We start from the raw sequence: 21134 nt of genomic DNA, 5'->3' as shown, positions 1-21134 counted from the left end.
TGCATGATAGACCAACGCAATTATACGAGTACTAACATAGCATGCACACTGTCACCATCACACTATGAAAGGAGGAATAGATCACATCAATACTATCATAGTAATAGTTAACTTCATAATCTACAAGAGATCACAATCATAAACTACGCCAAGTACTACATGATGCACACACTATCACCATTACATCATGAAGGAGGAATAGAGTACTTTAATAACATCACTAGAGTAGCACATAGATGAATAGTGATACAAAGCTCATATGAATCTCAATCATGTAAGGTAGCTCATGAGATCATTGTATTGAAGTACATGGAAGAGAGATTAACCACATAGCTACCGGTACAACCCTTAGCCTCGATGGGAACTACTCCCTCCTCATGGGAGACAGCAGCGGTGATGAAAATGGCGGTGAAGATGGCGGTGGTGTCGATGGAGATGCCTTCCGGGGCCACTTCCCCGTCCCGGCGGCGTGCCGGAACAGAGACTCCTGTCCCCCAGATCTTGGCTTCGCGATGGCAGCGACTCTGGAAGGTTTCTCGTACCGTGGCTTATTCGTATCGAAGATTTAGGTCAGGGGGCTTCTTATAGGCGAAGAGGCGGAGTCGGAAGGCTGACGGGGGCGCCACACAATAGGGGGGCGCGCCCCCCCTCGGGCCGCGCCGGCCACCTGTGTGGTGGGCCTGTGGCTCTCCTCTGGTCCCTCCCGGGTGTTCTGGAAGCTTCGTGGAATTATAAGATGCTGGGCGTTGATTTCGTCCAATTCCGAGAATATTTCCTTACTAGGATTCCTGAAACCAAAAACAGCAGAAAACAAGAACTGGCACTTCAGCATCTCGTCAATAGGTTAGTTCTGGAAAACGCATAAAATCATCATAAAGTGTGAACAAAACATGTAGGTATTGTCATAAAACAAGCATGGAACATCAGAAATTATAGATACGTTGGAGACGTATCAGGCGCCTACGCCCGAGGTCGGCTCCAGCGAGATCCCTCCGGCCAAGCGCTCCCGGATTGAGATCGCCGGGAAGACGGTGACCACCAAGCGCTACCGGAAATGGGAGATGCCGGTGGCTACCGGGTGAGTTTCCGCTTTTACTTATTTGTCTCTTGACTCTTTTTGCTTCCGGTTTCTCTTTTGTCTCCAGATTCTCTTTTACCGGTTACTTTTCTGAACTTCTTTTTTCTTCTTTCCAGGCCTCCTCTGAAGATCTCCAAGAGCGCCTCTGGCATAAGGCCAGAGACTTCTGGGGACGCCGCCAGGGGCTCCCCTCCTCCTCAGCAAAGTCCGGTACCATCTGGTGCCAGCAACCTTTCTGCCTCCCCCCTGGGGGGGCAACACAAGTTCGGGGCGCGCGGCCCCAAAACCTTCTGATCACCGCGCGGAGGGGGACTTTGTCTCCCCTCCTGAGATCCAAGACACAGGCGCCAGCAACACCAGCACCGGCACCGAAGAAGCCGGGCAGGCGGAACCTCTGGTTCCTCCTGTCCTGAAGAAGAAAAAGAAGAAGGTTCCTTCCTCCCCCTCCAAGGCCGTGCCGGAGTCTTCCAAGCCGGCCAGCTCCCCTCCGGCAAAGGATGCTCCCGAAGCTCCTGCGCCGCCCAAAACTGCACCAACACCTCCTCCGGCTGCCCCGGCCAGCAAGCCGACGGCCGCCAAGCCAACGCCGCCAGAGAGCGGTAAGCTCACCGCCCAACAACCTGCTGCGGTGGTGACCGCAGCCACGGATCCCTCTTCCGGCTCGCGGACAATGGTCCTGCACACCGGCCGTGCCGCCGTGGTGGCCTCCGAGGTTGCCTCCGCCCAGATTGGCCGGATTACCGAGTTCCAACGCCAAGGAGCCAAGCTGGGCCACCTGCTCGATTACGCTGATAAGTGGAATCGAGCGGATCTGACGCCGGCGACGCGGGGCCTTGGCAAGGACAAGCTTCCGGTAGTCGACCCCTCCGGCCCTCGCAGCACCGTCCAACACTTTGGCCGGCTGCGGCGCGCGGCCAAGGAGTTTGACAACGCCTGGCACGATGCCAACAGCAACGTGACGGTAAGCCGCACAACTCAATCTCTTTTACATCCTTGCCGAAATCTTTTCTTTCCAAAATTTGAAGATTATGTATATCCTCCCAGTCCCCGAGTTTCGGGTTGAGAACGTAGTTCTTAGCGCGAAACTTTGTTAGAAATACAAAAAACCGGCATAGCCAGTCCCCGATTTTTGGGTTGAGAGCGCAGCACTTAGCGCGAAACTTTGTTATCCTTGCCGGCATCTTTTTTACCGAAAACCTTCTGAACTTGAACAGAGCACGGCGGACACCCAGAAGCAGCTCTTTGAGGAGCTGCTGTGGGAGCACCGGGAGCTGTCCGAGGCGCACAACAAGTGCCAAGGTTAGTCCTTGCTCCTCCGGCTTCTTTTTATCGGTTCCTTTTGCTTTCCAGTACTTGATTAACTTTTTGCATTTCAGCGCTTCCGGAAGTCTCCTTCGAGGATCTCTCCGCTGAGCTTGCCGCGCTCAAAGGTACTATCTCTTCTTTGTTTTTACTTGCTTTGCATGTTTCATCATACCAGATTTCCGTTTGTTAACAAAACTTTTCCGGATTCAGCTGAAAAGGAGCAGCTCACCTCCGTGCACCGCGAGATGAAGGAGCAGGCCACGTAGGCTGAGCTCCGGCACGCGCGCGAGCTCAAGGAGGCCAAAGCCGCAGCAGAGGCCAAACTTCATGAAACTCTGCAGGAGTATACATACTCCACTGCTGGGCTGCGGAAAGAGCTGGAGGAGAAGACGGCCGCGCGGAAGGCCGCGAAGGACAAGATCACCCAGCTCACCACCGATCAAGCCGACTACGATCGGATGGTGATGCAGATCGACGCCCTCGCGTGCAGTAAGCGATTCCTCGTTTTTTTCTCTTGCTTAGAAGCTTCTAGTTCATACCGGTATGTTCTTACACCGGTTGCTTTTCCTTTTATAGGGATCTTCCCGGACTCCCAGGCGCATGCTGTTGCCAAGGTCACAGAGCCACGCAAAACTTGCCGAGCCCGGATGCGCCTTGGGACAGCTACGACTACTTGGTCGCACTTTCTGCCCGGATCCAGCATATGCGTTCCGTGGACCGGCATCTTGCCGATCTTCCGGATGCTGCGATCCAGGTCCTGAAGGTGCTCTGGCCTGGGGAGCCGATTCCGGACAACGTCACGCTTGTTGCTGAGCGCCTGAAGGACGCAGGCCGGAGGATCCGCGAATGGAGGTGCTCAGCTGCTCGTGCCGGAGCGGATGCGGCGCTGCGCATCGCATGCTCCTGGTATGATGACCTGGACCTGGACGCCTTCCACGCCCTCCGTGGCGACTCGCCTGCTGACAAGGACCCGGTTCGCGTCGCCAAGCGCTAGGACCGCGCCTACCGCATTGCTGAGTTCGCTCACGTGCGCACCTTTATCCCTCCTCCCCCCGACGTCAAGGATGCAATTTCTGATGACGAAGGAACCGTCGAGGACGAGGAGGATGAGGATGCCGAAGAGGACGCGGCGGATCCGGAAGAAGGCGACGCTCCTCCGGAAGCTCCCGCGGCTGACGAGTAGCCTCCCATTGCCTGAACCTCTTATCTTGTGCCCCTTTATATCTATTGCTTCAAAACTTCCAGCTTGTTAAATTCTACCCCGGAATGCCGGGGTTTGAGATGTAAGTTAAAACAGTCATGCCTTTTGCTGTGCTACAACAATTGTGCCGGTATGTCTTTACCGGTAACTATTTAAGTTAAGTTTTATGCGCTAACTTAGCATTTTACATATCGTTTGCTTTGATCTTGCACTGTGAAGATTCCGGAATTGTTTCGGCATCCAATCCGATGCACACTTGGTTCTTTTGCTTTGCCTCTGCCTACCTCTCTGGGTTTTTTGGCGTATGAGTCACAAAGTTCGCCAAGCAAGCACTTTCTTGAACTTAGAAAAAATTCGAAATTTTTCACAAAAAACCGGTATAAACGGGGTTAGTTAAACTTTTCCGGATTGATTGTTCCCATTCATCCTCTTCGTGTTTCACGTGCTTAGTTCCTACCGGTTTATCTTGCTTGCCATGAAGCCGGTCTACGGACAACAGCATAGTCAAAGACTCCGGTAGTTTTAGCACGTTACTAAACCGGAAAGAAAAAATGTTCACCAAGCAACCGGTAAACTGAAAAAATAAACACATTACATGCAATTTTCGGTAGAGGCAGTCCCCGAGATTCATTTGAGGTGCCAGCATCTTTATTCATAGCATTAAGGTACAAAAAGGAACTTCTTACAACACAACTTCAGGAATAGAAAGGACGCAGTAGTGCTATGTTCCATGGGCGCTTGGTTTCCTCTCCGGACCTGTCCGCCTTGCCTTTCTTTGATTCCTGTGCATCGATTAAGTAGTATGCATCATTGTGCAGAGCCTTGCTCACAATGAAAGGTCCTTCCCACGGAGGTGAGAGCTTGTGGCGTCCCTCAGTGCGCTGCACTAGGCGTAACACCAGATCTCCTTCCCGGAAAACCCTCGGGTTAACCTTCCGGCTATGATAGCGTCTGAGGTTTTGCTGGTATATTGCTGTTCTTGCCAAAGCCAACTCTCTTGCTTCTTCTAGCAAGTCCACATCATTCTCTCGGGACTCTTTTACCTCTTCTTCGGTATAGAGTTGAACCCTTGGTGAATCGTGAATGATATCGGTTGGAATTACGGCTTCCGCCCCGTAAACCATGAAGAACGGAGTGTATCCGGTGGACCGGTTTGGTGTTGTCCGGATGCTCCACAGTACGGATGGTAACTCATCCAGCCAACACCCTGGTGACTTTTCAAGCGGTTCAATCAGCCTTGGCTTGATACCGGAAAGTACCAGAGCATTTGTCCTTTCAACCTGGCCATTGCCTTGCGGGTGTGCTACGGAGCACAAATCCAACCGGATTTTGTTATCCTCACAAAACCTTTTGAACTCACCTTGAGCAAAGTTTGTGCCATTGTCAGTGATGATGCTATGCGGGTATCCATACCGCAAGATCACATCTTTTAAGAATTTTACAGCCGTATGCCCATCACACTTTGCGATAGGTTTCACTTCCAGCCATTTGGTAAACTTATCCACTATCACTAGTACATGGGTCATGTTGCCCCTTGCAGTTTTAAATGGACCAACCATATCAAGGCACCAAACAGCAAACGGCCAAGTCAATGGTATAGTTTTGTGGCCGGACGCTGGGGTATGATTTTTCTTGGCGTACCGCTGGCACCCATTGCATTTTCGTACCAAGTCCTCAACATTTTCCAAAGCCGTGGGCCAATAGAACCCATGCCGGAACACTTTTGCCACTAAGGCCCTTGAAGAGGCATGGTGCCCACATTCTCCTTGGTGAATTTCTACCAACATTTATTTTCCCTCTTCCGGTTCCACACATCTCTAGAGGACACCGGTAACACTTCTTTTGTATACTTCTCCATTGATGATAGTGTAGGCCTTGGACCTTCTTTGGATCCTTCTCGACTCGTTTTCGTCAACCGGCAAGGTGCCGTTGATCAGGAATTCCTTAATAGGTTCAACCCAAGTTGGTGCTTCCCGGACTAGAAATACCGGTACGTCTACCTCCATACTGTCCACCAGCATAGCTTCTTCCAGCTTAGACACTGCAGCCCCCGGGTTTACCGGAACAGTCCCCGGGTTTCCTTCATCAATGTCCATTGGCACCACGTGTGACTCCGGTACAAAAATTGACTCTGATTCCGGACTCGGTTTGATCAATGGAGTCCTTAGGTGAGCCAAAGCCACTCCGGGAGGAATTTCCTGCCGGGAGGAACCTAGCTTAGAGAGAGCATCCGCGGCTTCGTTTTCCGCGCGCGGCACATGGTGAAACTCACAGCCTTCGAAGAATCCGACAATATTTTGCACATGAAACCGGTATGAGGCCATGTCGGCATGTTTTGCGTCCCAATCTCCGGAACACTGCTGCACCACAAGATCTGAATCTCCATAGCAAACGATCCGGTTCGCACCAATTTCTTTTGCGACTTTGAGCCCATGAATCAGAGCCTCGTACTCAGCAACATTGTTCGATGCTCTGAAGTGCACTTGTGAAACGTACCGGAGATGATCTCCCTTAGGTGAAGTAATCACCACTCCGGTGCCTAGACCCTCCTTGAGTTTGGATCCATCAAAGTGCATCTTCCAGTACTCTATCTTGTGTTCTGGTGGTTTGTATTGCATTTCCGCCCAATCAACCAAGAAATCAGCTAAAGCTTGTGATTTTATGGCGTCCCTTCTTTCGTATTCCGGTACGTATGGTGATACCTGAATTGCCCACTTGGCAATCCTGCCGCTAGCATCCTTGTTGCCCATGATATCGGAAATTGGTGCCTCGCTCACTACCTTCATGGGATGTTCTTCAAAGTAGTGCTTAAGCTTTGTGGCAGCCATGAACACGCCGTAAGTCATTTTCTGGAAGTGATGGTAGTTTTGTTTCAAGAGGGAGAGCACCTCGCTCAGGTAGTATACCGGTCTTTGCACGGTTTTCCTTCCTCTTCTCTTTCGACCACAACTACCACACTCACAACCCGGTTTGTTGCTGCTATGTACAACAGCATGGGCTCTCTTTCTAGAGGCGAAGCCAATATCGGTGCAGTGGCTAGCATTGTTTTCAGCTCTTTAAACGTTGCGTCTGCCTGAGGGGTCCAGATGAAGGTGTCGGATTTTTTCATCAAAGCATAGAGTGGTAGGGTCTTTTCCCCCAACCTGCCTATGAACCGGCTTAGCGATGCCAAGCTTCCGGTAAACTTTTGCACATGTTTGAGCTCTTGCGGTATTGCCATTCTTTCTATGGCCCGGATCTTTACCGGATTAACCTCAATGCCCCAGCTAGACACAAGAAAGCCAAGCAATTTTCTGGATGGAACACCGAAAGTGCATTTTGCCGGATTAAGTTTCATCCGGAACCTTCTTAGGTTATCAAACGTTTGCTTCAAATCATCGATCAAGGTTTCCTTGACCTTCGTTTTTATCACAATGTCATCCACATAGACTTGCACATTCTTACCGATTTGATCAAACAAACACTTTTGCATGCAGCGCTGGTACGTTGCACCAGTGTTGCGCAAACCGAAAGGCATAGTAACATAGCAATAAGCCCCGTGCGGGGTGATAAACGCAGTTTTTATTTTATCTTCCTTTTTCAAGGGAATTTGGTGGAAACCGGAATAGGCATCCCGGAACAACAACAGTTCACATCCAGCAGTGGAATCAATCACTTGATCGATCCGGGGTAAAGGGAAAGGATCTTTCGGGCAAGCTTTGTTCAGGTTGGTGTAGTCGATGCACATTGATACGTCTCCGACGTATCGATAATTTCTTATGTTCCATGCCACATTATTGATGATATCTACATGTTTTATGCACACTTTATGTCATATTCGTGCATTTTCTGGAACTAACCTATTAACAAGATGCCGAAGTGCCAGTTGCTATTTTCTGCTATTTTTGGTTTCAGAAATCCTAGTAAAGAAATATTCTCGGAATTGGACGAAATCAACGCCCAGGGTCCTATTTTGCCACGAAGCTTCCAGAAGACCGAAGAGGAGACGAAGTGGGGCCAAGAGGTGGCCAGACTATAGGGCGGCGCGGCCCAAGCCCTGGCCGCGCCGACCTATAGTGTGGGCCCCTCGTGTGGCCCCCTGACCTGCCCTTCCGCCTACAAATAGCCTCCGTCGCGAAACCCCCAGTACTGAGAGCCACGATACGGAAAACCTTACTGAGACGCCGCCGCCAATCCCATCTCGGGGGATTCAGGAGATCGCCTCCGGCACTCTGCCGGAGAGGGGAATCATCTCCCGGAGGACTCTACGCCGCCATGGTCGCCTCCGGAGTGATGTGTGAGTAGTCTACCCCTGGACTATGGGTCCATAGCAGTAGCTAGATGGTTGTCTTCTCCCCATTGTGCTTAATTGTCGGGTCTTGTGAGCTACCGAACATGATCAAGATCATCTATCTGTAATTCTATATGTTGCGTTTGTTGGGATCTGATGAATAGAGAATACTATGTTATGTTGATTATCAATTCATGTCTATGTGTTGTTTATGATCTTGCATGCTCTCCGTTATTAGTAGAAGCTCTGGCCAAGTTGATGCTAGTAACTCCAAGAGGGAGTATTTATGCTCGATAGTGGGTTCATGTCTCCGTGAATCTGGAGGAGTGACAAGAACCTCTAAGATTATGGATGTGCTGTTGCCACTAGGGATAAAACATTGGTGCTATGTTTGAGGATGTAGTTACTGATTACATTACGCGCAATACTTAATGCAATTGTCTGTTGTTAGCAACTTAATACTAGAGGGGGTTCGGATGATAACCTGAAGGTGGACTTTTTAGGCATAGATGCATGCTGGATAACGGTCTATGTACTTTGTCGTAATGCCCAATTAAATCTCACTATACTCATCATAATATGTATGTGCATGGTCATGCCCTTTATTTGTCAATTGCCCAACTGTAATTTGTTCACCCAACATGTTGTTTATCTTATGGGAGAGACACCTCTAGTGAACTGTGGACCCCGGTCCAATTCTCTATACTGAAATACAATCTACTGCAATACTGTTCTACTGTTTTCTGCAAACAATCATCATCCACACTATACATCTAATCCTTTGTTACAGCAAGCCGGTGAGATTGACAACCTCGCTGTTACGTTGGGGCAAAGTACTTGGTTTGTGTTGTGCAGGTTCCACGTTGGCGCCGGAATCCCTGGTGTTGCGCCGCACTACATCTCGCCGCCATCAACCTTCAACGTGCTTCTTGGCTCCTACTGGTTCGATAAACCTTGGTTTCATACTGAGGGAAAACTTGCCGCTGTACGCATCACACCTTCCTCTTGGGGTTCCCAACGGACGTGTGCTGTACACGCCATCAAGCAATTTTTCTGGCGCCGTTGCCGGGGAGATCAAGACACGCTGCAAGGGGAGTCTCCACATCCCAATCCCTTTACTTTGTTTTTGTCTTGCTTAGTTTTATTTACTAATTTGTTTGCTGCACTAAATCAAAATACAAAAAAATTAGTTGCTAGTTTTACTTTATTTGCTATCTTGTTTGCTATATCAAAAACAGAAAAAATTAGTTACTTGCATTTACTTTATCTAGTTTGCTTTATTTACTGCTGCTAAAATGAGTAATCCTGAAGTTGAAGTTCGTACGTTTAAGCAACGGGGGGGGGGGGGGGGGGAGAATTTTTAAGAGATGCTTGGTATAGAATTAGTAATGCCCATAATAGGTGCACTAAGAAACACTCCACCACTATTTTACTCAGGAATTTTTATGTTGGTATCTCTAGCTGGAATAGGTATGTTCTTGATAGTCTCGCGAAAGGTAACTTCCTAAGTACTCCTGCATTAGAAGCTAGCTGCATTATTGAGAGTCTATTTGGAATACCCCCTGTTGATGAAGTTAAAACTGAAATCTCTCTTGAAGATGTTATGAAAAAATTGGAAACCATAGAGAAAATTTTTCCAAGTGTTGAAACTAAATTGGAAATGTTACTTGATAAAACTGATGAACTTGATAAATTCTTAGGAGGAATTGATGAAAGAATTAGTGTCCTAGGAACTTGTGTTGTCCATGATGATCAAACCAATAGGATTGACGAACTTGAAAAAGCTATGGGAACCTTGGGTTCAACATTTTCTTCTCTTAAATATAAGGAGAAAGCTTATGTGGGTAAGGAGCAAAAGTTTATGTATGTCTCTAAAGTGCCTAAACCAAAGAAGTATTATTATAGGCCTAAAATTGACAAAGCCCTTAGTACCACTACTGATGGGGGAGCTCATGATAATGATGCTCCATCTCTTGATAACACCTGATACACACTTTCTGCGCCTAGCTGAAAGGCGTTAAAGAAAAGCGCTTATGGGAGACAACCCATGTTTTTACTACAGTACTTTGTTTTTATTTTGTGTCTTGGAAGTTGTTTACTACTGTAGCAACCTTTCCTTATCTTAGTTTAGTGTTTTGTTGTGCCAAGTAAAGTCGTTGATAGTAAAGTTCATACTAGATTTGGATTACTGCGCAGAAACAGATTTCTTTGCTGTCACGAATCTGGGCAAAATTCTTTGTAGGTAACTCAGAAAATTATGCCAATTTACGTGAGTGATCCTCAGATATGTACGCAACTTTCATTCAATTTGAGCATTTTCATTTGAGCAAGTCTGGTGCCTCGATAAAATTCGTCAATACGAACTGTTCTGTTTTGACAGATTCTGCCTTTTATTTTGCATTGCCAGTTTTGTTATGTTCGATGGATTTTTCGATTCCATTGACTTTCAGTAGCTTTGTGCAATGTCCAGAAGTGTTAAGAATGATCATGTCACCTCTGAACATGTATATTTTGATTGTGCACTAACCCTCTAATGAGTTGTTCTAAGTTTGGTGTGGAAGAAGTTTTCAAGGATCAAGAGAGGGAGATGATACAACATGATCAAGGAGAGTGAAAGCTCTAAGCTTGGGGATGCCCCGGTGGTTCACCCCTGCATATATCAAGAAGACTCAAGCGTCTAAGCTTGGGGATGCCCAAGGCATCCCCTTCTTCATCGACAACATTATCAGGTTCCTCCGCTGAAACTATATTTTTAGTCCATCACATCTTATGTGCTTTTCTTGGAGCGTCGGTTTGTTTTTGTTTTTGTTTTGTTTGAATAAAATGGATCCTAGCATTCACTTTGTGGGAGAGAGACATGCTCCGCTGTAGCATATGGACAAGTATGTCCTTAGGCTCTACTCATAGTATTCATGGCGAAGTTTCTTCTTCGTTAAATTGTTATATGGTTGGAATTGGAAAATGATACATATAGTAATTTGCTATAATGTCTTGGATAATGTGATACTTGGCAATTGTTGTGCTCATGTTTAAGCTCTTGCATCATATGCTTTGCACCCATTAATGAAGAAATACATAGAGCATGCTAAAATTTGGTTTGCATATTTGGTCTCTCTAAGGTCTAGATAATTTCTAGTATTGAGTTTGAACAACAAGGAAGACGGTGTAGAGTCTTATAATGTTTTCAATATGTCTTTTATGTGAGTTTTGCTGCGCCGCTTCATCCTTGTGTTTGTTTCAAATAGCCTTGCTAGCCTAAACCTTGTATCGAGAGGGAATACTTCTCATGCATCCAAAATACTTGAGCCAACCACTATGCCATTTGTGTCCACCATACCTACCTACTACATGGTATTTCTCCGCAATTCCAAAGTAAATTGCTTGAGTGCTACCTTTAAATTTCCATTCTCCACCTTTACAATATATAGCTCATGGGACAAATAGCTTAAAAACTATTGTGGTATTGAATATGTACTTATGCACTTTATCTCTTATTAAGTTGCTTGTTGTGCGATAACCATGTTCACTGGGGACGCCATCAACTACTCTTTGTTGAATATCATGTGAGTTGCTATGCATGTTCGTCTTGTCTGAAGTAAGGGCGATCTACCACCTTATGGTTAGAGCATGCATATTGTTAGAGAAGAACATTGGGCCGCTAACTAAAGCCATGATCCATGGTGGAAGTTTCAGTTTTGGACATATATCCTCAATCTCAAATGAGAAAATTAATTGTTGTTACATGCTTATGCATAAAAGAGGAGTCCATTATCTGTTGTCTATGTTGTCCCGGTATGGATGTCTAAGTTGAGAATAATCAATAGCGAGAAATCCGATGCGAGCTTTCTCCTTAGACCTTTGTACAGGCGGCATAGAGGTACCCCTTTGTGACACTTGGTTAAAACATGTGCATTGCGTTGATCCCGGTAGTCCAAGCTAATTAGGACAAGGTGCGGGCACTATTAGTATACTATGCATGAGGCTTGCAACTTGTAAGATATAATTTACATGATACATATGCTTTATTACTACCGTTGACAAAATTGTTTCTTGTTTTCAAAATCAAAGCTCTAGCACAAATATAGCAATCGATGCTTTTCCTCTTCGAAGGACCTTTCTTTTACTTTTATGTTGAGTCAGTTCACCTATTTCTCTCCATCTCAAGAAGCAAACACTTGTGTGAACTGTGCATTGATTCCTACATACTTGCATATTGCACTTATTATATTACTCTATGTTGACAATATCCATGAGATATACATGTTACAAGTTGAAAGCAACCGCTGAAACTTCATCTTCCTTTGTGTTGCTTCAATGCTTCTACTTTGAATTATTGCTTTATGAGTTAACTCTTATGCAAGACTTATTGATGCTTGTCTTGAAGTACTATTCATGAAAAGTCTTTGCTATATGATTCACTTGTTTACTCATGTCATATACATTGTTTTGATCGCTGCATTCACTACATATGCTTTACAAATAGTATGATCAAGGTTATGATGGCATGTCACTCCAGAAATTATCTTTGTTTATCGTTTACCTGCTCGGGACGAGCAGGAACTAAGCTTGGGGATGCTGATATGTCTCCGACGTATCGATAATTTCTTATGTTCCATGCCACATTATTGATGATATCTACATGTTTTATGCACACTTTATGTCATATTCGTGCATTTTCTGGAACTAACCTATTAACAAGATGCCGAAGTGCCAGTTGCTGTTTTCTGCTGTTTTTGGTTTCAGAAATCCTAGTAAAGAAATATTCTCGGAATTGGACGAAATCAACGCCCAGGGTCCTATTTTGCCACGAAGCTTCCAGAAGACCGAAGAGGAGACGAAGTGGGGCCACGAGGTGGCCAGACTATAGGGCGGCGCGGCCCAAGCCCTGGCCGCGCCGACCTATAGTGTGGGCCCCTCGTGTGGCCCCCTGACCTGCCCTTCCGCCTACAAATAGCCTCCGTCGCGAAACCCCCAAAGATCGAGAGCCACGATACGGAAAACCCATCGAGACGCCGCCGCCGCCAATCCCATCTCGGGGGATTCAGGAGATCGCCTCCGGCACTCTGCCGGAGAGGGGAATCATCTCCCGGAGGACTCTACGCTGCCATGGTCGCCTCCGGAGTGATGTGTGAGTAGTCTACCCCTGGACTATGGGTCCATAGCAGTAGCTAGATGGTTGTCTTCTCCCCATTGTGCTTAATTGTCGGGTCTTGTGAGCTGCCGAACATGATCAAGAGCATCTATCTGTAATTCTATATGTTGCGTTTGTTGGGATCCGATGAATAGAGAATACTATGTTATGTTGATTATCAATTCATGTCTATGTGTTGTTTATGATCTTGCATGCTCTCCGTTATTAGTAGATGCTCTGGCCAAGTTGATGCTAGTAACTCCAAGAGGGAGTATTTATGCTCGATAGTGGGTTCATGTCTCCGTGAATCTGGAGGAGTGACAAGAACCTCTAAGATTATGGATGTGCTGTTGCCACTAGGGATAAAACATTGGTGCTATGTTCGAGGATGTAGTTACTGATTACATTACGCGCAATACTTAATGCAATTGTCTGTTGTTAGCAACTTAATACTGGAAGGGGTTCGGATGATAACCTGAAGGTGGACTTTTTAGGCATAGATGCATGCTGGATAGCGGTCTATGTACTTTGTCGTAATGCCCAATTAAATCTCACTATACTCATCATAATATGTATGTGCATGGTCATGCCCTCTTTATTTGTCAATTGCCCAACTGTAATTTGTTCACCCAACATGCTGTTTATCTTATGGGAGAGACACCTCTAGTGAACTGTGGACCCCGGTCCAATTCTCTATACTGAAATACAATCTCATTGCAATCTTGTTCTACTGTTTTCTGCAAACAATCATCATCCACACTATACATCTAATCCTTTGTTACAGCAAGCCGGTGAGATTGACAACCTCGCTGTTACGTTGGGGCAAAGTACTTGGTTTGTGTTGTGCAGGTTCCACGTTGGCGCCGGAATCCCTGGTGTTGCGCCGCACTACATCTCGCCGCCATCAACCTTCAACGTGCTTCTTGGCTCCTACTGGTTCGATAAACCTTGGTTTCATACTGAGGGAAAACTTGCCGCTGTACGCATCACACCTTCCTCTTGGGGTTCCCAACGGACGTGTGATGTACACGCCATCACACATGCGCCACACCTTTGGAGCTTTTGCCTCAGGGTTCTCCTCTTTTTTCTTCTCGACCAGCACCGGATTGGCTAGCCACTCAGTGTGCAGTACTTCCACAATGAAACCAGCAACTAACAACTTTGTCACCTCTTCTCCGATAATTTTTCTCCTGTCTTCAGCAAACCGGCGCAACGGCTGCCTTACCGGCTTCGCATCCTTCCGGACGTTCAGAGAGTGCTCAGCCAACTCCCTCGGAACAGCTACCAAGTCATCAGTAGACCAGGCAAAGATATTCCGATTCTCACGGAGGAAGTTGACGAGCGCGCTTTCCTATGCCTCACTGAGACCGGCACCAATACGAACGGTGCGCTCAGGGTAAGCCGGGTCCAGCACGATGTCTTTTGTTTCCTCGGTTGGCACTACAAGAGAATTGGCATGTAGAGACACTATTTTGGTCCAGTAGAGACACTTAAATTGCTCCTACGCAGTTATAGAGGCACTTTCCATATTGTCTCGAAACTGTCACTACGGGCGGTGTCTCTACGTGGTAAGGACAATAGTAATAATGTCTTTACATTTTAGAAGACATAAAAGAGGCATTATATTGTGTCTCTAGAGTAAATAAATGTAAAGAAACCATGTGAAAAGCAATACTCGAACTCATGACCTTAGTGATTAAGACTTATTCCATTAACCATCTCACCCTTTCACAAGTATATGTTGATACTTGGAACAAATTTCTAATTAGTATTGCCCACCATGACCCAAATAAAGAACAAATGTCTCTAGAGAACAAGCAAAATGCCTCAAACATTGCCTCTAGATAAAAATTAAAGACATTCAAGGAAGTGTTTCACGGATTGCCTCTTGATAACTTATTTGTGACATTTTGGAGTGTCTCATAAGTTGTCTATAGAATGAAAATTGCAACCCCTTACAAAAATGTCTCAACTAACGTCCCTACATATGAGACTATTTCCGAAGTGTCTCAAAAAGTGCCACTACAACATGCAAAGTGTCTCAATGTGTTTTTTAAAGAGGCAAAGTAGTAAGTGTCTCTAGTAAAATGTCTCTCTGGAAGGTTTTTCTTGTAGTGTGGCTTGAATGTCGGTGTGCCAAGGTTGCCACTCATTGCAGCTAAACTCAACTGTGAGGACTGAGCTAGCGCAACCGCAGTTTGCATTCTTCTTTTTTCTTCTGCGATCACCAGCGATTCGGCAAGATTCGATCCGGCGGAAGCGGTTTCCAGTGAGATTTTGTAATTTCCCACCACGGTCAAGGGTCCAGATGGTGCCGGCATCTTCATCTTGAGATACGCCGTATGAGTTGAGGCCATGAACAAGGCCAACGCCGGTCTTCCCAGCAGCGCATGATAGGGACTGTCCAGGTCCACCACCTCGAACAGAACATTTTCCACCCTGCAATTGGCACGTCCACCAAACGACACATCCACCCGGATCTTTCCCATGGGCGAGCAGGACAAACCCGGAACGATCCCGTGGAAAGTAGTGTGAGTTGGTTGCAACATGTTTTCAGTGATTCCCAACGTACGCATGGTGTGCCGGTACATAATGTTTATACTGCTTCCATTGTCAATCAGCACCTTGCTGAACCGCACTCGAGTCATTGGCCCATGCATGATAGGGTCCACAACAAGAGCATAACCACCCGGATTGGGCATGATTTTCGGATGATCCTTGAACGACCAGGTGATTTCCTGATCTGACCACAGCATGTACCTTGGTACTGCCGGCATTACCGCGTTCACTTCCATGGAACGGCGATACAAGCTTTGCTTGTCGGTTGGCTCAGTAACGAACACAACACAGCATAAGTCGGGATCTTGGTAAACATTCTGGCCCAAAGGCGCCGGCGGTGGCGGTTGGCCATTGCCATCACCTACCTAATGAACTTGCTGGTGTTGCTGCCGGTTTGGCTGAGGCTGTACCGGTAGAGCATTCGCTCCGGTAAGCGGCGGTGGTGGTGGTAAGGGATGCTGATGCAGCATATCTTGCGATGGTGGTAGCATCGTGGTACAGCCCTGTGCTTGCGCATCTTTTACCGCACCTTTCAGCATCAGGTACTTGGTCCAGGAACAATCCTTCGTCAAATGGTTAGACGGATTAGCCGGATTCGGCGTGTGCCACCGGCAAGGTTGGTCCATAGCTGCTTCCATGGTGTATTTTGCATGTTCTTGCCAGTTCTTTTTCTGGCCCCAGGGTTTCTTTTCAACCCATTGCTTCCTAGGACCCGCTCATGGCTGCGATCCGGTTTTCTGCCTCTGGCTGCCGCTGGCACCAGAATTTTCTTGCACAACAGCAACTTGCTGCGGACCGTACCTCCGATCCGGGAATTCTTCCCTTCTTTTGTTATGCCGGTTATCCCGGTACTGATATTGGCGTGGTTGGCTTGTTTGTGCTGGCTCTTCCTGCACTGCCGGTTGCATTGATTCTCCCAATGCGTAGCTATCCGCCACACGTATCATTTCTGCCAAAGTTGTTGGCATGTTCCTTTGCAGCTTTTGCCACAAAGGTGAACCTCTTCTGCACCCATTGCAAAACCAAGCTATGGCTTGCGCTTCGATTACCCCTTCACAAGAGTTCCTTGTGGAGTTCCACCGGGTCAGGTAATCCCGGTCTGTTTCGTTCGAGCGCTGCGTGCATAGAGCAAGCTGTTGCGGCCTGTTTGGCCTCCGGTAGGTACTGCTGAAGTTGCTCACAAAAGCTTCCTCAAAGTCCAACCAGCCGTTTATACTTCCTGCCGGCAAGTTGTTCAGCCAGATGCGCGCTGACCCTACCAGGAAGGACGGTACGATTCTTACGGCCCAACGCCGGTTTCCTCCACCAGCGATAGTTCCTCCGCCGCCGGCAACGTAAACTGCGGTCACGTAGTCTGCGAGCCAATCTTCCGGTTTAGTGCTACCATCGTACGTTTTCGTGTCACGGGGCAACGTGAAGTTGCGAACCGGTGGTTCCTCTTTCATGATCCGCGGGCCAAAACACTTGGGACCCGGAGGACCTTCTGCCTCAACCATCTCAGATAAGTACATCCTATCCAGCATGTGCCTCGCATCCCGGTCTGGTAGGCATCTTTCTCCCAACCTTTCCCCCAAAGGGTTCCGGTAGGTTCCGACTCTTTCGGTAGCTGAATCAGCTTCATCATATCTTTCCGGTACCGCGGCCCTTGCCTGCCGGTACCTTGGCGGAGGCATTTCCTCCTCTGCATAAGCAGCTCTTGGTGCACGATAATTTTTCCTGGTTTCACCTCTACCAGCATACTCATCTCTGGCATAGCCGTATCTGGCGTAGCCACGATCTGCCCCTTGGCTTTTTCTACCGGCCTCATGTCGCCCGACTTGTTGTTTTCCGGCAAGAACCGGATCGTACACAGTCATCTGCTGCGCATTCACCTATTTTTATTTTCTCTTGTCCGGATGGGGGGACGATGCCTGCCCCTGGGACTTGCTTCCGGCATTCTTTGTTGAACGCACAGATTTTGAAGCCGCAGCCTTGTTCAACTTTGCAAGCTGCTCAGCATTTTGCTGCTCGATGGTATCAAGCAACTCCCTGACACGCTCTTGCTGTTTTGCCAAAGCATCTCCGGAAAGGGATTCACACAGCTCTAGTGCAGCCTTAGCAGCTTTTATGGTTTTATCCGGAGTGCTATACTTAGGTTTCTCTACCATGCTCAACGACGCAGAAGTGCTTTTTCCGATAAGAATCTCCTTACGCAGATCCTGATCTAAGTTGTGGGCTCTAAGCCGATTTTCCGGTATCCTTGCAGCCTGAGCGCTAACAGAAGCAAAGCCGTGGGCTGCGTTATACTCACGTAGGGTTAGGTTCAGCTCGCGCTGCGCCCGGACGATGTCGGCGCCGTTCGCGAGCAGCTTCTGGCGTTGCGCCTCCAGCTCCGCCTGAGCTACCGCCGGGTCGATGTTCTACGCGATGGGCGTAGCCAGGACGCTCATGGACGCTTGGAGTGGAGTCTCTGGTGGTGGTGCGGAAGCGCCTGTGGCCTCCTGGTCGCGCTCAGTTGGCGGCTTGGCTGTACGCGCGGACTTAGTCCGGCCAGCGCCTTCCGCCGTAGCTCCCTTGCCGGCGTCGCTAGCACCAACGACCAGCACCTCGACGCTACCGGCGGCACGGCCGCTGCGAAGCGCAGATCTTGGCGGATCCGGAGCCACCAGCACCGGTGAGGGGCACTGGCGCTCGGGGACGGTGCCGTAGTAGACGAGGATGCTCCCGAACTCAATGACGCGACCGTTCTTGGGGAACTTACCTCCGTTGGAGAAGCAGCCCGTGTTATCGTTGATGAAGCGCATGTCGCGGATGCGGTTGACGAGCGCGGTGACAACACACTCGCCGCCGACGGTGAGGAGGCCCGCCTGAATATGAACTCCAGCAAGCGCCGCTGCTGGCCCCACGGTGGGCGCCAACTGTCGTCGTGGTGAACAGACAGATGCCATGGGATGGCTTATCTTGGGGCCGAATGGACGCTAGAGGATTCGGGGGAGGGTTTTTGATGTGGATGGTGAGGTTTCCGGATGGATTCCTCAAGAACTTGGCCTTGGCCGACGGAAGAAGATGATGAACTCAAGAACAAGGACAACACTAGATCTCTCTATTTCTTCATCACAAGTGCATACAGGTTTTATCGTACATCTCATCGTGTCCGCGAAGGGCTGTGCCCCCTCTCCTTATATAGGGGAGAGGGTGGCTTACAAGGGAAGGAACCCTAGAAACCCTAATGGGATCTTTGACTAGACAAACTACTTTACAAAGCTACTTTAGCTACCGGTGATGCCGGTATGCCTTTAATCAGAAGCCGTGACATCCTCCGGCACCTTTTACGTCATCCTTTGCCTTTGGCGTCATGGCTTCGATTAAAGCTGAAGTGCTTCGCTCATCTTTGTCTTCTAACTCTGGAGAGCATCTTTGACTGGTCTTTGCCGACGTGCTACAATGTAGCCTGTTCCGGTATTCCGGTACGCTCTTAGCTAGTTCCAGTATCCCCCTCCTTGGGATACCGGTATGATTCTCTGAATCAACTTTCGCTATCCGGAACAACTTTTAAACCGGTACTTTGATGGCCTAAACCATCCGGTTTGGCATGCCTTTGGCATACCGGGGGTCATCCCCCCAACACAGAAGCTGCCAGGATCTTCCAGTTTCTCTGGTAGAGAATATTGCAATACTGCACTACATTGCTTAGTCATAATGACCACTTCCACATCTTCCAAGTTTCTCTTCTTAGTTAGAAGTTCCTTGGAGAACTTAGCGTACATGGGGACATGGAGAACTGCATCTAGAATAGGTATGGTGACTTGCACCTCTTTCATTTTATCTATAAACTTGGCATACTGTTTTTCATCCTTGCTTTTCTCTAGTCTGGCTGGAAAGGGAACTGTCATTGGAACACTAGCCTCTGGTGGCGGTGTCAGCTTTTCCTTAGCACTTGGTCTTGCAGAAGCTGTTTCATGCATTTCTCTTGTGTTTGTTGTTGAGCAACTCTAGGAGGAGTAACAGTGTTCCTCAATGCTAGGGAGACATACAGTGGTGTAGGTGGGGTAGTAAGAATTGGACCAGTGTTGATTCCACTTCTTGTCGTGACTGCCTCGACTGCACTGATTGCTCCACAATGGCTCTTTGGATTAGGTTCGGTCTTTGAGGGCAATCTTGGGTCATGGTTTGGAGCAGGCTGCAGATTTGCAATCAGCCGCTGGAGAGTGCTAAGGAAAGCATCAGATTGCTTCTGAATAGTTTCTTGTAACCCATTCATCATAGCTTGCTGTTGCTGCATGAACTCCTTCATTTCTGAATTTTGATTATACTGACTATTCTGGTTATGGTATCCTGCAACAGATGAGGGATAGGATGAGACACTACCATTGCTTGGTTGTCTGAACCCTTGACCTTGATGTGATCCATTACTAAACTGTTGAGAGTTCTTGTAAGACAGATTTGGATGGTTTCGCCAATGAGGATTATAACTTTGAGAAAAAGGGCCTTAACCTTGAGTATAAGCAACTTTAGATACTATTGGATCCCCAGAAGCAAATGACATGCATTCATGAGTTTGGTGCCCTGCATTTCCACAAGCTTGACAGTTTCCAATGGACTGAACTGCTGAGACTACGGATGATGAATCAGACCTGATGCTAGACAACTGTTTAGTGATAGCTTCCAATTGGGCTGCAACTGAGTCAGGTTGGGAAATCTTGTGAATTCCTGGCAAAGGGTTGTGCAGTGCTCTATCGTTTGTCCAGGAGAAATCATGAGATGCCATCCTTTCAATCAATTCAGTGGCTTCATCTAGTGTTTTGTTCATTATGCCTCCGCCTGCAGCCGAGTCTACATGGGCTCTGGTTTGGGATGTAAGGCCCTTGTAAAAGGTCTGTAATAGTAACCACGGTTCTTGTCCATGATTAGGGCACATCTTGATCAAACCTTGATACCTTTGCCATGCATCATATAGGCTTTCACCATCAAACTGGATAAATCTATTAATCTTGTCGCGGTACTCAGCTGCTTTAGTGGGTGGAAAATATCTTCTGTAGAACGCCTGTAAGAGATGTGCCCAAGTATCCTTGTGATGAGGAGGCATAGCATGGAACCAATGTTTGGCGCCATCTCTCAATGAAAAGGGGAACAACTGCATCTTGATGTAGTCATGAGGCACTCCATTGTATTTCAGAGTATTACAGTACTCCAAGAAATTCCTGATATGGGTGTGAGGACTCTCCAGCCCTGTGCCACCAAACTGGTTATGCTGAATCATAGAAATCAAAGCAGGCTTAAGCTCAAAATTGTTGGCTGGAATGCCAGGTTGATCTCCTTCTGGGCATAGGTCCTGAGGGATCCATAGATCACGCAAAATCTTGTCTCCCATCTTTACGGCCTTGTTCTGTAACTTCAATGCTTTTCTTCTCTCGCGGAAAGTCCTCTCAATTTCTGGGTCAAAAGGGGCTAGACCGTCTGAATCTTCTGGTTGCATATAACATTCCACTTCGATCTAATGTATCTAGTTTGCTGCACGCACTCACAACCAAGAACTGGTTAAGGGTTAGTGAAGCAAATCCAAATATCCATAGAACCACTCAATAGAATACAAGAACACAAGGACCTAGTC

At 47.5% G+C, this 21134-nt stretch overlaps 1 protein-coding gene and 1 non-coding gene across 2 annotated transcripts; one reads left to right on the top strand and one right to left on the bottom strand.

Moving 5' to 3' along the window:
* Positions 1–17943: 17943 nt before the first annotated feature.
* Positions 17944–20894, bottom strand: LOC139838056 (uncharacterized). Its single transcript, XM_071827407.1, has 5 exons — positions 20018–20894; positions 19589–19858; positions 19228–19475; positions 18254–18390; positions 17944–18154 (listed from the first exon to the last, which is right to left on the bottom strand). The coding sequence occupies exons 1-5, from the start codon at positions 20892–20894 to the stop codon at positions 17944–17946; spliced, it is 1743 nt and encodes a 580-aa protein (XP_071683508.1).
* Positions 20422–20525, top strand: LOC127346261 (small nucleolar RNA R71). Its single transcript, XR_007879431.1, has one exon. It is a non-coding gene; the product is annotated as a small nucleolar RNA R71 (small nucleolar RNA).
* Positions 20895–21134: the final 240 nt, after the last annotated feature.

Source organism: Lolium perenne, chromosome 3 (assembly GCF_019359855.2).
Source record: "Lolium perenne isolate Kyuss_39 chromosome 3, Kyuss_2.0, whole genome shotgun sequence".
In the NCBI taxonomy this organism is placed as follows: Eukaryota; Viridiplantae; Streptophyta; class Magnoliopsida; order Poales; family Poaceae; genus Lolium; species Lolium perenne.
Note: the sequence above shows the minus strand (reverse complement) of the source record. Positions and strands in the feature narration are given on the sequence as shown.